General features: G+C 60.5%; 2 protein-coding genes across 15 annotated transcripts in view; both read right to left on the bottom strand.

Moving 5' to 3' along the window:
- Positions 1 to 5,638, bottom strand: part of MYO15B (myosin XVB) — a 31,247-nt gene extending 25,609 nt beyond the window's left edge. Inside the window, exons 1-9 of the mRNA XM_045044182.1 lie at positions 3,464 to 5,638; positions 2,975 to 3,059; positions 2,631 to 2,740; positions 2,386 to 2,460; positions 1,956 to 2,052; positions 1,590 to 1,693; positions 1,348 to 1,411; positions 1,042 to 1,155; positions 735 to 896 (exon numbers count right to left, since the gene is read on the bottom strand). Of these exons, the coding sequence (XP_044900117.1) occupies positions 735 to 896; positions 1,042 to 1,155; positions 1,348 to 1,411; positions 1,590 to 1,693; positions 1,956 to 2,052; positions 2,386 to 2,460; positions 2,631 to 2,740; positions 2,975 to 3,059; positions 3,464 to 5,520 (2,868 nt within the window). The 5' untranslated portion in view covers positions 5,521 to 5,638. The remainder of the gene's footprint in view (positions 1 to 734; positions 897 to 1,041; positions 1,156 to 1,347; positions 1,412 to 1,589; positions 1,694 to 1,955; positions 2,053 to 2,385; positions 2,461 to 2,630; positions 2,741 to 2,974; positions 3,060 to 3,463) is intronic.
- Positions 5,639 to 8,920: 3,282 nt separating this feature from the next.
- Positions 8,921 to 16,670, bottom strand: part of LLGL2 (LLGL scribble cell polarity complex component 2) — a 34,484-nt gene continuing 26,734 nt past the window's right edge. For 4 of the 14 annotated variants that reach the window (XM_045044822.1, XM_045044823.1, XM_045044824.1 and 1 more), the window contains 16 exons: positions 14,615 to 14,832; positions 14,475 to 14,542; positions 14,175 to 14,328; positions 13,981 to 14,085; positions 13,269 to 13,561; positions 13,018 to 13,168; positions 12,553 to 12,703; positions 11,804 to 11,920; positions 11,514 to 11,680; positions 10,853 to 11,117; positions 10,431 to 10,584; positions 10,146 to 10,174; positions 9,854 to 9,901; positions 9,618 to 9,660; positions 9,430 to 9,531; positions 8,921 to 9,260 (listed from right to left, as the gene is read on the bottom strand). In XM_045044822.1, the coding sequence (XP_044900757.1) occupies positions 9,224 to 9,260; positions 9,430 to 9,531; positions 9,618 to 9,660; positions 9,854 to 9,901; positions 10,146 to 10,174; positions 10,431 to 10,584; positions 10,853 to 11,117; positions 11,514 to 11,680; positions 11,804 to 11,920; positions 12,553 to 12,703; positions 13,018 to 13,168; positions 13,269 to 13,561; positions 13,981 to 14,085; positions 14,175 to 14,328; positions 14,475 to 14,542; positions 14,615 to 14,832 (2,102 nt within the window). In that variant the 3' untranslated portion in view covers positions 8,921 to 9,223. Of the gene's footprint in view, positions 9,261 to 9,429; positions 9,532 to 9,617; positions 9,661 to 9,853; positions 9,902 to 10,145; positions 10,175 to 10,430; positions 10,585 to 10,852; positions 11,118 to 11,513; positions 11,681 to 11,803; positions 11,921 to 12,552; positions 12,704 to 13,017; positions 13,169 to 13,268; positions 13,562 to 13,980; positions 14,086 to 14,174; positions 14,329 to 14,474; positions 14,543 to 14,614; positions 14,859 to 15,774; positions 16,548 to 16,670 lie in introns of those variants that run through there. The other 10 variants (XM_045044820.1, XM_023243996.2, XM_023243998.2 and 7 more) reach the window with 10 other exon arrangements.

The raw sequence follows: 16,670 nt of genomic DNA, 5'->3' as shown, positions 1-16,670 counted from the left end.
CTGGAGCCTGGGGGCCCTGAGTGCGAGTCTAATTTTACTTCCTCACTAGCTGGCTGGCTCTGGCAAGACTTTTCCTCTCTGGGCCTCCACTGTCTTATTGTTAAAGGGGAAACAACGACCCTAAGTTCCAGCGTTGTCGTGAGAACCGAATTAGAAAACAGATAGAGGAGCGCCTGGGTGGCTCAGTCAGTTAAGCGTCTGACTTCAGCTCAGGTCACGATCTCACGGTCCATGGGTTCGAGCCCCATGCGGGGCTCTGTGCTGACAGCTGGGAGCCTGGAGCCTGCTTTGGATTCTGTGTGTCCGTCGCTCTCTGCCCCTCCCCCGCTCATACTGTGTCTGTCTCTCTCTCTTTCTCTCTCTCTCTCAAAAATAAACATTCCCCTAAAACCAAGAGCACACTGTATATTAATCAATAAATTATATTAAAATAAATAAGCATTTAAAAACAATTAGAAAAAGAAAACAAATATATAAAGTGATTTAGACGGAGCCAGGTACATAGGAGCTACTCAGTTAGTGCTGGTCTCCCTTTCCAGGGTGGCAGCTTGGTGGCACTGGCACTGGCATAGACGACCCAGGTCTCTGTTCTCGCATCTACACAACGAACCCGCCTGCTTCCCAGGGCAGCCGTGAGGCCTGGAGGGAGGCCCACAGGTATTCGGTATCATGGCTGCCCTGACCGTGCAAACAAGCCGCGTCCAGACTGGCCTCTGGCCACAGCGGGAGCCCACCTCTGAAGAGGAGAAGCAGACGTTGCCCAGCTGCAGGATGGCGGCCAGCATGGCCCAGGCTGCGGTCAGCTCCTCAGGGCGCGTGACCAGCACCTGCAGGGCCTTCAGAAGTCCTTCGAAGTCCTGGGCATCATCCTTGCCCTGGAGCCTGCAGGCCTGGCCCTGCAGACCACAGCAGGGGTGAGGGAGCAGGGGTGAGGGAGCAGGGGTGAGGGGGCAGGGCCTGACAGCCCATAGCTTCCCTCCACTCCGGCCACTCCTTAGACCCCTGCTCCCAGACCTTTCCCCAGGCAAGCCCCGCCCCCACCTGGTTCAGGTAGTAGTAGGTCTCCGGCCCCTGCAGGGAGAGCTGCTCCCGTGCCACAGGGTCCAGCCCCGCCAGCAACTCGTAGAAAACATGGAAGCTCCGCTCAGCCTGGGCCTTGGGGAGAAGGACTGGCTTAGGGGGAGCAGGGCTCTGGTCCTGTGCCTCAGGGGAGCAAGGACAAGTCCTGGGAAAGGCAGGGATGCAGGGTGGGGGGCAAGGGGGTTAGCAACCACACTCCCTGCATGGCCCCTCTCCCTCTCCCACTCTGGGAAGCTGGAGAGAGGCGAGCAGCAGCACGGGTCTTACCTGAAACACCACCCTCGAGGCCTCCAGCAGATAATGTGACACAGAAGCTCCCACGATGACCCCACTGTGGGCACGGGACAGTGGGCGGGGGGGGGAGGGTGCCCAGGGTGCATGTGACCCAGGGGCCCTGCTCAGAATGGGACCCGCTATGGGCTGGACCCAAGGGCAGCAGCCTCTGGTTCCCAGTAAAGGGAACTGATCGTGGGTGCCCTCCTGTGCCCACCAGGACCCCCTTAACTCACCGCTGCAGGCAGAGACGCAAGACCTGGCCGAAGCGACTGGCGTTTGCATTGAGGACTGTTTTGGCGTGGCCAAAGCTGCGAAGCATCAGCAGCACACCGTCCAGCTGCATGGGGGAGGGGCACTCAAGTATCCCCAGGAGTGGTAGCCGCGTCCATGATCAGGCATCCCAGCTGAGGATACTTTGTGCCTAGGGGCTGTGCTCGTCCTTGGGGAGGGTCAGTCCCACCCCACCTCACCCTGCCCTCCAGGAGGCAATGCCTGGGGCTGCCCCCAAGGAGAAGCCAGAGGCCTGAAGACCGCCCACCTGGCCCAAAGGAGAAGGATGGTTCCTCTTGGACCCTGGGAAATGCCCAGCTGCCTCTCACCTGACATCTTCTGTCCCTTGTTTGCTCCTGCTCCAGGCTGCTTAGGAACTGCACAATCTTTTTGGCAGCTTCTGTCTTCCCTGAGCCACTGTGCCCACTGTGGGAGGGAGGGGCTGACAGGATTTTCAGGAAGGGGCACATAGGACACCCCATGGAGCCCAGGAACTGGGGCATGCCCACCTGAAAGTGATTCCTACCCCCGGAAATGTGGAAAGGTAGACCCAGGGCATGGAGACCAAGGAGAAGGATGATGCCAAGAGGCCACAGTCAAGGGGCACGTGCGGTGACTTCAGCCAGGAGCACAGCCCTTACAAAGTCCAGCGGTGCCACCCAGCAGGGCACCAGGCCAGCAGCTTCAAATGCAGACCCCACGTCCCTGCCTCCCAGCCCTCAGAGTGGCCCGTAGGTTCAGCAGGGCCCCACCGCTCACCCGAGGAGAATGCATGTGCCCTGCCCAGTGCTCTGAGACAAGCGATAGGCTGACGCCACGATGGCGAAGATGTGTCTGAGGGAAGAGGGTGGGAGCAAATGAGGTTGCCAGAGATGGGCATTTGGGCCCTCCTACATGTAGGCAGGACATGCCCTCGGTCCCCCCAGGATCTCAATCAGTGGCACATGCTGGGGCTTAGCCGCCCAGGGGGTGAGCAGAGGGTTGATGGGGGCAAAGGCACGTACGGGGTGGTGTTAAGGGCCTTCTTGGGGTGGTAGCTGGCCAGGACCTCAGCTGAGAAGAGAGGCAGGGGCCGGCGGGGGTTCAGGGAGAGCAGAAAGGGTCCCCCAAATGTCTGGGGAAAAAAAACAGATGCTGTCGTCACAGCATGGAGGAAGCAGGGGCTACAAATGGAGTGGGGCTGCTGTGTTCCCCAGCCCAGCCCCCCAGTCCCCCCCCCCCCCCCCCCCGCTCTGCAGGTCGCCAGAGAGGGTTCAGCACCCAGCCCAGGGAGGAGAAGGAAGGAGAAGTTCTAGAAGTGCCAGAGAGCCCTCTGATCCCAGGGGACAGGCAATCCCAGCCCACCCACCCTCCCCAGGTGCCCCCGTACGTAGATTCGGCCCAGGTGAAACCTCTTCTTGAGGCATAGCAGCACAGAGCTGTTACACACTGGTCTGTGGGGACAGCAGGAGGGAGAGGCAGGGAATGGGGGTGGGGTGGGCAGAAGGAGGTCTTAGGTTAGCGCTGTCACCGGATGGCGAGATACTTTGGGCAAGTCGTGCATCCTCCCTGAGCCCCCGACCATAACACAGGGGTGTGGCTGCTCAGTGAGTTACCCGCTCCATGGGGGCTACAAGCAGGACCAGGCCGCTGACCCAGAGGGCAGCTTTGTGCCAGTTAGAGAAGAAAGTCCCAGGCGGGGGCACCTGATTTTCACCCCTCACCCGCCTCTTCCCGCGGGAAGACCTTTTGTGAGTTACAATACCGTCTAAGGATACAATTTATAAAAATGGAGGTAGGGGTGACATATGAGGAACTCTGACCCAGACAGGACAGGTTTGGAATTGCGCCTGCTCACCGCAGCCGAGCCAGGTCGTCCGTGTCTTCCAGGCCTTCCGCAAGGCTCCTGCCCTCCGCTCCCAGGGAGGGCGGTACCTCCAGGCCCGGCCCGAGGCTCAGCTCCAGGTCCCTCTCCAGCGCCTCCTCAGCCTCATCTTCGGGCACCCACCGCCCCCTCGGAGGCCCGCAGGGGCCCGGGCTTCTCTCCCACCGCAGGTGGGTCTCCAAGGTGAGTCGAGGCAGCAGCGCGTCGTCGGCGTCAAGTCCGGGGTCCTCGCGGGGTTCTGAGCTCTGAGTCCAGTGGACCGGAGCCTCGGCCTCCAAGGTTTCCGGCCCCGCTTCACTGCTGGAGCCGCTCTCGTCCAGTGGGGGCTCGTCGCGGGGAGCAGGGCCGAGGAGAGAGCCCCGGCGGGGCCCGGCCACACTTTCTCCGCTCGCCCTGCGCCCCTCCCTGTCCCCCGAAGCCCCTTCACAAGGCCAAACGCGTCCCCCCCGGGCTGGGGCGTCCGCGGACGCTTCCTCTGAGCTCCGACTGCTCGACTCCCTCCCGGTCCTGTGCATCCTGGGGAACACGACCGCGAACTTGGGATCCGGAGACCGGTCCTCATCCTCAGAAGGGCCCTCGGGAGCTGGGCTCTTCGAAGGCTGTGGGGAGCTCGAGCCGCCGCCAGGGGGAGGCCTGGGCCGCGCCCCCAGTCTCGCTACGCCCGCCAGGCGCAGCGCGAGACGGCGCCTGGGTCCCGGCCTGCGGCCCCGCCCCCCGGCCGCCCGCGACCCCGCCCCCCGGCCCTCGCCCTCCGGCCGCCGCAGCCGCAGCCAAAGCCACCGCAGCAGACCCAGGGCGCGCGCCACGCGCCGCAGCCGCTCTTTAAGGCCGGCGCGGCGGGGAGCCGAAGCGGCGGCCTGGGGAGCGGGGCCTGCCGGGGATTTCGCGCGGAGCCTGCGGAGCGCCACGAGGGCGGCCAGCGGCGCTGGGTCCCGGGGCCCGTCTCCCGCTCCAGCCCCAGATTCGCTCTCACCTGCCGCCACTTGCACCTCCCCCACCGCCTTTCCGACCTGGAGGCGCCGAGTCCCGGAGGCCTCGGCTCTTCCCGGCTCGGCGCCCTGCGACTCAGCCTCCGGCCGCGCCTCGCTGTTTCTTGTGTCCCGGGCCAGCCTGGGGTCCCGAGAAGCCCTCGAGCTCCGGGGGACGCACTCTGGGCTGCCCTCGAGGGGGCTGGGGGCCTTGGGGTTTTTGCCCGGCCTAGTCTCTTCGGCTTCGGTGGCCTGGCTCGCCGTTCCTGGGGCTGTCCGTGGGCCCCCTCCAGGTCCGGCGCCCTCCAGACTCGATTCCGTGACTGTCCCGGAATCCTCCTTCTCTCCCTGGGGTCCCACCCCCGACGACCCTTCCCGGCTCCGGGGTTCAGCGCTGCCCCCGCCGTCGCTGCTGGGGCGTTCGCCGGGTTCCAGCTCTGGCTCCGACTCGGTTTGGGTGTCTCCCGGGACCGTGTCCTTTTGCTCCGGCTTGGGTCGCAGCTCTGGGGCCCCAGTGCTCTGGCTGTCGCTCTCCTGGGCCTCGCGGGCTTCGCTGTCTGGGCAAGAGCTGCCCCCGTCTCCACCCGACGTGTCCCCATGCAGGCTCCGAGTCTCCCGGCAGCCCTGCCGAGCCGAGGGTCCCTGCCCTTTTCCTCTCCTCCTGCGGCGGCAGAGCTCACTCGTTGTCCCTTCTCGGGAGAGACTCTCTTCCTCCAGGCGCCGGCCACGGTCCTCCCGGGGCTCGCGGCTCTCCTTAGATCCGCGACCCCGACGCCGCGCACTGCCTAGTCTCCCCTGGGCCTCTGCTGGCGGCCCAGCCCCTGACCGTCTGCAGCCGCCCTTCTGCTCTGCGGTGGGCTTCCGGCGGCCAGCGTGGGTCCTGTGGCTTCCCGCAGTGACCGGTTCCAAGACCGGTCTGGTCCTTCGGGCCTTACCGCGACCCTGTCCGCCTTCCTGGCTGGGCGAGCAGTGGGCGCTGCCGGACCGGGACTCCTGCTCCCCTGAGACCGGCCTCCTGAGGCCCTCCTGGCGCTGGGACGCTTTGCCCTTGCTCCCACCCATGGCGGGCCCAGTGAAGAGGGGCTTCTCGGCGTCTCTGTCCTCGCCCTGAAGACCTCAGCCCGCAGTGCCCTCAGCTCTTGGCAGCGCCCACACCCGTTCTGCTCTGGCTCTACAGGCAGTCTACCCCCTGGGGGCTCCAGCCTTACTCAAGAGCATTAATTATGCAGTTGGCCACGGGGTCCTGACCCCTTAGACCAACAAAGGAGTGGAGGCCGCCCAGGAAAGAGGAGACGCTTCAGCATCCAAGGCCGAGGACGGGGCAACTGTGCCACCTGGGAGGCACTGCCAGCCAGGCCAGCCTGGCACTGTGCCAAGCTGCAGGGACCCACGTGCTCTGCTCCCCTTTCACCGCTTGCCCCCCTTTCAATGAGCCTGTCTGGGCCATCATCCTGGGGACTCTAAGGGATACCCACTCTCCTTCCTTCGTCCCCTTGGCCTCAATAGTATCGGCAAAGAGCTAACACTTCCGGGCTTATTATATGCCAGCCACTGTTTTAAACACTTTACTATGGAGTCATTTAATTCTTGGAAGCATGCTGAGAGGTGGGTGCCCTAAGGATTCCCGTTTTATGGCTGATGCGACTGAGGCACACAGCCAAGTGTCAGTGGTGGTCAGAGGTGGGACGCCAACCCGGGCAGTCCGGCTCCCAAGGCCCGCTGGAGAACAGGTGTGAGGGGCTACCATCAGCAGTAAACTTGACTTTCGTTGGCCCATTACAATGTATCTGATGTATCTCCAATCTCTTGCCTTCCTGGTGCCCTCCTCTCTGCCCTACTGATCCAGGCCGGGGCCTGTAGCTCACTCAGTTGCGTGGGTGTGGCCAGCTGTCTTCCCAGAGCCTCCCAGGGAGAGGGGACTCTCCCTCCAAGCCCAACTTTCACCTCTGGCTCCCACTTTCCCCATTCTTTCCTTCACCTGCTTTGCTCCTCCAGTCTGTGTGAGTCCTCCTCTGACCATGCTCCACTCTCCCTCCCTCCCTCGGGAACCGTCTCCTCCTCTCCTGGCCCCTACCACCAGCCACCGTAGCTTGGTAACTTTCACCTCCTTTGGTTGGGTGTTAAGGTGCCGAGCGATTTTACAGACTCTCATTTAATCCTTACCACCCTCTGAGGCAGGCCCTATGATTATGCCCTGTTTTATAGGTAAGTAAACTAGAGCACAAGAGTGAGGTCATCTGCCCAAGGTCACACAGTCGGTCACAGGTGAAGCCAGTGTTTGAGGACTGGGTCTGCCTGACTTCCAAGTCTAAGTGAACACTTAAGTCTCCCACCTGTCGATGTTGAAGACCCTCAGATCCAAGTCTGCAGACCATGTGCCCAGCTGCCTGTGGTACATCGGCAGGGCCCTTGGTGTCAGCAGTGACCTCTGCCACTCACCTTCTCCATCTGGCAGTGGCCCTGGTCAACCCAACCCCTCAGTATCTCCATTTGGCCACTATGGCCGCCTCCCCCCTGGACAGAAGTGGCAGGGCCCTCCAACCTCCCTCCATGCTGGCTGAGCTTCCATTAATCCACTTTCTAGACAGTGCCAAACTCCTCCACTTGTGCACACCTATCAATAAAAATTGTTGATCTCACACTCCCAATAGAATATTTTCCTAGAACCAAAACAGGTGAACCACCAACGTGAGTTAATACTTTGTAGCCCAAAGTACTTAAGGCAATGCTCATCCTGAATGAGGGCAGAGGTAAATCCATTTTCAGAGTCTTGATACTTGTGTGTGTGTGTGTGTGTGTGTGTGTGTGTGTGTGTGTGTGTGTGTGTGTGTAGCTGTCCAGCTCTCCAGAAAGACTGAGGACCGAGTGCCAGTCCAGGATATACACAAGGCTTAATTTCTTTTATGATAAAAATAAAGATCCTGTGCATTCTAACATGTTCTCCCTGACCCTGACAGAGGGTCACCCCCATCACGAAACCCTGAACCTCGTGGACTCCCATGAACTTCACAACAGATCGTGAGGGGATACTCTTATCATCCTGTTCCCCCAGAAAAAACTGGGATGCAGAACAGGAAGGCAATGTGCCTGTCACACGAGTGGAACTTGCTGGGATTTAAACTACAGTGGTCTTCGGAAGAATGAACTTCATAATGGAACTTCTGTGCTCAAAGCCCTTCAGATGCTTCCAGAGTCTCAGGATCAAGTCCAGACTGTCTTGCAGGGTACGCAGCACTCCCCACTGTCTGTAGCTTTGCCTTTTTATCTACCGAGCATCCCTTCTCCACTGCTTCTGCGACCATGGTCTGTGTTCCTCTTCCCTTTGGGGCAACTATTCCCCCTTCCTTGTGGCTTTTGGGACTTCTGTCTCAGTAAGTGCCACCCTCACCCCACTTCTAAGGAGAACAGGAGAGCTGGAGTGGCCCAAGTTACACAACCCAGATTCTTGAGCTGCACATGCTTGGCGGGAGGGTGATGGGTAGGGTCCTCCCATGGCGTATCCATCCAGGGACCTGGGCCTGGACTCCTCCTCTGCCCTGTGCGCTAATCCATGTCCTTCCAACAGGCCACGTGGGCTCCTGTGGCACATAGCAGTGCCCTTACCCTCGCCAGGCTCTAGGAGGTCCCAGTCTGGCCCCGGCCACTTGGTGGTCTCATTTTTGGCACACTTCCTGCCAGCTACCCTCAACTCTTAACACAATCCCACAGCAGGCCGACCAGTTCAAGTGCTGCCTGCCCCTCTATCCTCTGTGTAGAGCGGAGCACCCAGCCCATTCCTGGTCACGTCCCTGCCCCAGCTTAACGTCACCTTCCCAGGCGCATCTCTCACAGGCCCCCGGCTTGCCTGCATCCTAAGATTTCCTGCCCTTGTTAGTATTGTGAGCCTCAGAGGGCAGGGACCACATTATCTTGGCCACCTCTGACCCCAAGCGCCTGGCATATAATAGGTACTCAACAAAGACAGGTGAATGAAGTAGAATCAAGTAGACTCAACCCCCTGGCTTATAAAGACCCGTAACAGTGGTCTGATCCAGCCCCTCATCTGGGGGTAAGAGCTTTCACTTCTGGGAACTGCCTCTGACCTCAGCAGCACCCCACAGTCCTTCCCTGAAGTCTGGAAGAAGCCACCAGGTCTGAGGTACTGTGAGTGTCTCCCCCTTCTGACAGCAAGCAAAGGCCGGTCAAAGGGGACTCCCTCTGCCCCCGACCCTGGGATGCAGCCATGTACCCTCAGGGTGGTTAACTCTGGCCGTTCGTTTCCAAAGACAGAAGACATAGTGTTCAGATACGAACAGACACAGTTTGCTCTGCCTCAACAGCTTAAAAAACGAACTCTCCGGAGTACCGGCCTGGTCCAGCAACTGGACCCCAGGGGCAAAGGCAAGGGACCGGCTACCAATCATTTCTGTCTACGTAGAAAATTTCTGCACAATTAAAAAAGTCAGTCATTGGACCAGTCCAGTGAAGAGGTAATAAGGTGTTTATTAAAAACTTTTTCACCCAGAGGCAGTTAAAATTTATAATTTAAAACCCAGCCCACTACAAAAAGGGGAGGGAGAAAAAACTGTGCAACATTGACAAAAGAACCAAGACAGACAAGGCCCAGGTGGGGCAGCCCCACGGCCCTGGGGTCCCTCCTCTCCGAGGCCAAGAGCAGCAGCAGGGTGCACACCGGGGTTGGCTCCAGTCCCTGGCACAGCCCAGTTCATGGGCCTCCCGGGGCCGGGGGGGCAGCGCCCCAGGAAGCGCCCTCAGTAGTGTGTGTTCATCGCGTAGCCTGGACCTGCGACCTGCTCACTCTGCTGTGGAAGGACACAGAGCAGTGGCAATTCGGGGGCCTCCTGGGCAGGCCGGGGGGCCTCCGTCCCCCACCCAGGGGCGTGTGTAGGCTCATTCTCCTATTCCTCCCCAACTAGGAGGCATACCCTCCCGGCCGCCCCCCAGCCCTGCAGCGGTGCCCAGAGCCCCTACCTCCCCCATTGCTGAGGCTGTAACCCGTGGCCACTCGCTGAGATCGCCAGTCGCCATAGCTCCTGCACGGGCAAAGACAGGGCAGTTACCATCCGTGGGGACCTCGGGGAGACCAGATGAGGACCCTTATTCCCAGAGAACTCCTGGCACCTCAGGGCCCACCCCTGCAGGCCCGAGCAGGAACTCACCCTCGGTCTCCCTCCAGTGTGCTCTGAATCTCCTTCAGGACCCCTGCAGGGTTGGGGAAGAGGCCTGCTGAGGCCGGCAGAGGCCGGGCCAGACACAAATGTTTCTCCCCCTTTTACTGGTGGAGTGTCGGACAGGTCTGCCTCCCTCAGAGTAACGGCCCTCGGTTCCTCCCTGGCTTTCCAAGCCTCCCTCGGGACATCCCTCATGACGGCCCACCGAGTCCTGCCCAACTCACTCTCATCATTGAGCAGAGCGTGCTCCATCACCGGGCCAGGCCTCCTCTCTGAAAGGCAGGGGCCAGGTCAGGTGAGCCCTGAGACCTCCTCTGCCCCAGCTCCCTCCTTACTAGAGCGGCAGTGCCGGAACCCAGAACCCAGGACTGGAAGCGATGCCGTCTCTACTCTTAGCCCCGATACCACCTGCTGGCCTGGGGTTCCCTTCCTTCCCTTCGGTCTGGGTCTGGGCCTAAGTATCACAAGGTATCTGTCCCCCACCCCCACCCCTGGGCACAGGGAACCCTGTCTTACCCTCTCCATCACTCTGGCTCCCTGAGTTCCTGTGGGGAGAGAGATGGTGAGGACTGGGAGTCTCTGGGCTCCCCATTCTGGCTCAGAAAGCCCTGATCCCATGAAGAATGAGGTCAACTAACCTGGCCCACCTTGAGCCAGGGTGATAAACCAAGCTCTGCCCTGGATGGCAGCTTCCATGAGAGGGAGGGGCATATGAAGGGGGGGCAGCGAGCCAGAGCCAGGAGGGTGGGCTTAGCTCAGAGGAGAGGGGCCAGGGCAAAGGCCACCTGTCCTTTTACCGACCTGGCTTGGCCTGAGACCTTCTCTGGGCCTGATCCGTTGCGGGGGCAGCTGTGGCTCTTGGTTTCTGCTGAATCCACCAGACACCGGGGCTCAACCAGCCACTTGGTGGAGAGAGAGAAGCGCTCAAACTCTGAGGGTGAGATCAGGTAGAACCCTGGGGGGGAAGGAGAAGCCTGGAGGTGAGGCCAGCCCACGGCTCCCAGGCCCTGCAGCTGCTGACGGGACTTTCCTCCCAGGAGGAACGAGGGGCCGGGGCCTCCCTCAAAAGTTCTCTGAAGTCAGTCAGTCCAGCCTGGCCTCGGCCGCAACACCCCAAGCTGCCCTTCCCAGCAGCCCCTGGCAGTGCAGTGGGAGTCCCCACCCCGCCCCGCCCCCGGGGGCCCGGCTGCTCGCACCCGCCTGCCCGCCCCCGCTGTGCCCACCTTGGCCGTATTTGGTGAAGACGCAAGAGGCAATGCCGCTGACATCCTCCCGGCGGATGCAGCTGTACCGAACCTGGGGCTTGAGCAGGGGCAGCGAGACCACCTGGACGTCACCCAGGTTGGTGAGGACAGTCAGGTGGTGCTCCCCGTAGTCCTCGGCTCGACAGCTGCCGAAGTGGGCCACGCTGACCCGCCGCACCCGCGAGCCCTCCAGAGCGGTCAGCTTCAGCTTCAGCTTGGCGCTCACCTTGGGCAGCGTGAACACCTGGGGGCACAGGGCACGGCTCACACCCATGGCTTCCGTGCCTGGTGCCGTCACAGGGCCCTACTCCCCAGCAACGACTGCCCAGTCTCTGTGCCCGCTCAGTGCTCGGACATGCGGCCACTACGCTTTGACCGGGAAGGGACACCAGGGCTACTTATTTCCATGTCTGTGTTTTCCGTCCCCCCTATTGACACAGGTCCTGCTTCAGTGCCCCCGTGCTGACCCCGGGACCCAGGATCTCTACCCCTCTCCTTTTCGGTGCCTCGGTAGTCTGTCACACACCAGCTGCAAATACAACTTTAAGTGAATCCCGGCCACTGTCATTTGTGCCCAGGATCTGCACTCCCCAGATGTCCCAGGGATCCCCAGGGAGCCCCGCCTCCATCCAAGCAACACCTTGAACTGTTCTTCTGACACCACAAGCAGCTGGTGGCTTCCCTGCATGTCTGGGCTCTTTGACAGGTCATGGGCCACCTCCAGGGGCTCAGGAAGGGGGACGCTATGTCCATCCAGCACCAGGATGCCCACCACGGGCGCTCGGTGCATCAGCTGGATCTCCTTGGCTGCAGGGAGAGAGGCAAGTGGTGGTTGATGGTGGGGTGGAGGGTGAGACTACAGACCCCACCCCACCCCACCCCATCCCAGGCAGATAAGGACCCTCTGCTCTCCCCCTGCCCAGCACTCACCCTGCTCGGCCCGCACGGGCTCATCCATTCTCCGCTCGGTGGGGGGCACACGCAGGGCAAAGGCATAGACCGTACCACCGTTGGTGCCAGCCCACAGCGAGGGGCAGTGGCGGGAGCCTGCCAGGAAGCAAAGGTTTGTATCTAACCCACAGTTCCGGGGGTCAGGTGGAGCCAGGTGACCTGGGCTGATGTCCCGGCATTGCCACTCACAACCTGTGTGACCCCAAGGTCAAGTTAGCAAACCTTGTAAGTCTGTTTCCTCCTCTGTAAAACGGAATGGCTGTGGGCCCTGCCTATTTCCTGGGGGTATAGACGGGAAGAGCTGGGAAGGCTCTCTGACCACTAAGGGACCCAGGCACAGGTGGTCTTGAACCCGGGACAGCTCGGCCCTGAAGATACAGCAGCAGATACCCCCACCCCACCCTTGCCCCGGTGGGCGGGCGGCAGGGAGCTTCTGCAGGGCACACTGGGTACCAGCAGGCACTCTTGGAGGAAGATATTCCTCCACTTTACAGGAGAGAAGCTGACCCCAGGTTAAGTGACACGTCCAAGGTCACACTTCTAGAGTGGTGGAGCCTGAGTACGAAGCCAGGGCAACCTGCCTTGGAGACCCAGGCACGGGAGAGAAAGAGGCAGGCAGAGGATCGGGTCTCCCCATGCTCCCAGCCAGGCCGGGCAGCAGCCTCCAACACGCCCTCAGGCCGAAGGGTGCTCTCCTGGGCCCCCCACACCTCAGGCTGGCCACTCACTGTCCCTCAGATAGGTGTCAGCAAAGTAGAGGGTCCGGACGAATCCCGTGAAGGAGTCCTCTGCTGAGCGAGCCTCGATCTTACGCTGCACAGGGGCCAGCTCCATGTTCTGCGTACCTGTCCGCTCAGCCCTGGCACCTCCCTCCGGCACCTGCAGTGGGTTTGGTCAGGCTGAGGGGGGCTCTGGCCTCCCCTTCCTGGGGGGATCCGATTGCCCAGCACCAGTCCTTCCAGGGGAAGATGGCCACTGCCCACCCGGTGATACTAACTGAAGACTTAACCCTCTACACTTGGGGAAGCTGAGGCCCAAAGATGCAACGTGTGTGTGTCCGAGGCCACAGAGCTAGTGAGCAGCGGGGCAGGACGTGAGCCTGCTCGGTGCTTGCAGCCAAAGCCACGGGGGAGGGAGGGCTAGTTTGGACCTGCTGCCAGCCGCCCCGGGCTCGTGGCCGGTCTCGGCCTCACCTCCCCAGGGGGACCAGCTGGCCGCCGCTTCCGGCTTGACACCCGGCTACGCCGTATCCGGCGGAAGGACTGGCGCAGGGACTTCTTTAGGGACTTCACACGGGACAGGGGGCCCTCCAAAGCCAGCTGGTCACTGGGGTGCAGCGTGCACCTGGGGGAACATCAGGACATCAGTGCTGCCAGGGCCCCAGGGTGCTTGCCCAGCACCAGCCCTAGACTCAGGCCCTGGCCACCCCGGGAGGGCTGCTCACTTGACAAAGACCTGCCGCCGCTGCTGGTGGTCAAAGAGGCCAAAACCGTGGCTTGTGCCAAAGGCCACGAGCCGCCACTCAGAGTGCAAGGCCAAGGAGGTGACCACGGCCGGGGGCTGGCACTGCACCAACACGAAGGGCTGGAAGCCGGGCTCAAAACGCACGGGCCCCGGGCGGGCACACAGGCGCTCGTGGCCCTTCCAGCGGTAGCCCTCCTGGTCCTGCAGCAGGTCGGCCTCCACCTGCTCCACGGCATGCTCCGCCTCCTCGTCATTCAGTTCCAGCACCAGCACCTGGGGTGGGGGGGGGGTGGGGGGCAGGTGGGCTGAGCCACCCCCCCACCCCCCGCCCAGCACCAAGGAATAGCAGGACCACAGGGACCCTGAGAGTGGGAGAGTGAAGGACCTGGGACCCACACCAAAGCCTAGGGCCCAAGGAGAGCTGGAAGGCCTTTCCCGATCCCTGGCCCTTAATCCTGGTTTCTGGAGGAGAAACCATCATCCCAAAGGCCTGTCTCTAATGGGACCAGACAACCTCTATCCACTGGGAAAAGCACAAGAGCCACAAGAGTCGGTGATGGTCCTGGCGACATCTTCGGTGGGTGCCCGGGAGGCTGGTGTCTGTCCTTGCTGCCCCCCAATCCTTGGACACCGCCCAAAGTCCCCTGATCACTCCTCCTAGCTGCACCCCCTGCCCCAGCCCAGCCTGCTACCTGCCCTGCCGTGCCCGCCACAGCCAGGTAGCCACTGTATTTGCAGAGGAAAATCTTCTGGATTCCCAGCCTCGGATCATCACTGTAGGGGTCGAAGGAGCCCACCTGACAAGGGAGAGGAGGTCCGCGAGTGGCCATAAGCACGAGACCCGGCCTGTCCTCGCCCTGCCTGGTTTCCAGGCTCCCGGCCTCACCTTGCGGAGTGGGGGCCACTCATCCTCGCCCTGGGCATTGAGGTTCTCGCTGGGCTCTGTGTCGGTGAGGAACACCCGTACCGTGCTGAGTTTGTAGAGCAGCCGTAAGCAGACACCGGAGGCGTCCCAGAAGCGCACTGTGCCATCCTCGTGCCTGCGGGCAGAGCCACCTGCCAGTTGTGAGGGATGCCAGGCCAGGGGTGCCCGGGAGGCCCGGGACTGGCACGCACCCGCTCTGGGGTCTGTTCCCACCCCGCGTATTCTACTTGGCAGGAGGAGAGTGCCATGAAAGTCACCTACCCTGTGAGCAGCAGGTCCCTCTGGGGAGGGGCTGGGGCCAGACTGGTACCACCATCGATGGGCCACTCCTAAAGAATGAGACCAAGAAGTCCATGGGAGAGCTTGGCCCGAGGTGGGGCCAGGGCTGGTGCCAGACTTACCATGGTGGAGAAGTGTGTGTGCTGCTGTCTGCCAGCGGCGACGATCCGCTCCCACAGCTTCAGGGGGATGTTGGAGACGTGGTGGGAGCAGGTGATGGCGGAGCAGTGAAGGGAGGCCAGGTAGGGAGGCTGGACTGCTGGCCAACCAGCCGCCTTCAGGTCAATCACCACTAGCTCCTCCTCGGCCAGCACCACCAGGGCGTAGGGGTCATCAAAGGCTGGGGGACAGGCCAAGGGTCAGGGGCTGCAGGAACCGTAGGAAGCAGTTTGCCCCAGCCCAGCCCTGCAGGATCTTAAGCTCTAGGGCTGGAGTCAGAGAATTTGCATTTTAAATTTTTTTTTTTTTTTTACATTTATTTATTTTTGAGGGACAGTAAGACGGAGTAAGAGCAGGGGAGGGGCAGAGACAGAAGGAGACACAGAATCCGAAGCAGGCTCCAGGTTCTGAGCTGTCAGCACAGAGCCCGACGCGGGGCTCGAACCCACGAACCGTGGGATCATGACCTGAGCCGAAGTCGGACGCCTCACCGACGGAGCCACCCAAGCACCCCTGGAGAATCTGCATTTTATCTTATTAATTCATTTTTATTACAAAAAAAATTTTTTTAAGTTTATTTATTTATTTTGAGAGAGACAGAGATAGTGCAAGTAGGGGAGGGGCAGAGACAGAGAATCCCAAGCAGGTTCCGCATTGTCAGCTTGGAGCCTGATGTGGGGCTCGAACTGACGAAACCGCGAGATCATGACCTGAGCCGAAACCAAGAGTCCAAGAGTCGGATGCTTAACCGACTGAGCCACCCAGGTGCCCCAGAATCGGCATTTTCAAAACAAGCTCCGCTCGAGCCTCACTTCGGGGTGAGCTCAAGGCCTGCTTCCGGTGAGCAGGAGCCCCACTTCAGGCGAGCCCCACTTCTCTCTCTCTCCTTCTGCCCCTCCTGGGATTCTCTCTCTCTGCCCCTTGCTCACCTGGGCCCCCTCTTTCTCTCCCTCTCCCTCTCTAAACAAACAAACAGACAAACAAATAAATAAAAATAAGCTCCGGTGGCTCAGTCGGTTGAGTGTCCAACTTTGGCTCAGGTCATGATCTCATGGTTCCTCTGCTGTCAGCACAGAGCCTTCTTTGGATCCTCTGCACCTTGCCCCCCACCCCTTTCCCACTCATGCTTTCTCTCCCCAAAATCAACAATAAATAAAAAAAGCTCCAAATCCAGAAACATACAGAGAAAATCACACACCACAACCAAGTAGGATTTATCCCAGGTGTGCAAGATTGTGTCAACACATGAAAATGAGTTAAAGGAACCCATCACATCAATAGGCTAAAGTAAAACACGTGATCATATTGATCCACGCAGGAAAAATATCTGACAAATCTAACATCCATTTATGATTAAAAAAAAAAAATCTAAGTAGGAAGAGAGGGGAACTTCCTCAACTTGGTAAAGATCATCCACAGAAAAGCTACAGCTCATGTGACTAGAATAGTGCGAAACATGAAGCTTCCCTGCGAAGATCAGGAATTTGGCAGATGCCCCCTCTCTCTGCTTGTTTACAAGTCCTAGCTACTGCAGGGAGACAAGAGAAGAAAAAAAAAGGGACACAGGTCAGAAAGGAAGAAGTAACGCTGTCTTTGTTCACAGAGAACATGATCATCTCTGTAGAAAATCCTAAAGAATCGACCCCCCCCCCCCCCCCCGGCATCCTGCATCGGGCGTGAGGAGGGAAGAGGCTGAGAAAGGAGGGACAGCAAGTGGTCTTGTGGTGTTGAGGATGCACGGGAATACAGCCCAGGGTGTCCGGAGCAGGCCCAAGCCCCTCACCTGGAGGCCTTGGCCTCGTGAGGCTGGACTCACCTGGAGGAGAGGCCCGCCCTCCTGGGAATCTCCTGCCAGGCCTCCGCTCCAGGTTTCGACATCGCCCTTTCTGGTCTTGCCTGTCACCAATTTACGAGGCTGACTCAGGGCTTTGCTGTCTTGGCCCAGCTCCAGGAGGCCCCACACGGCACCACTTGCCCCACCCCACAACGGGAGGGCTTCGCGTGTCTAAGCCAGGACCT

Source organism: Felis catus, chromosome E1, assembly GCF_018350175.1.
Source record: "Felis catus isolate Fca126 chromosome E1, F.catus_Fca126_mat1.0, whole genome shotgun sequence".
In the NCBI taxonomy this organism is placed as follows: Eukaryota; Metazoa; Chordata; class Mammalia; order Carnivora; family Felidae; genus Felis; species Felis catus.
Note: the sequence above shows the minus strand (reverse complement) of the source record. Positions and strands in the feature narration are given on the sequence as shown.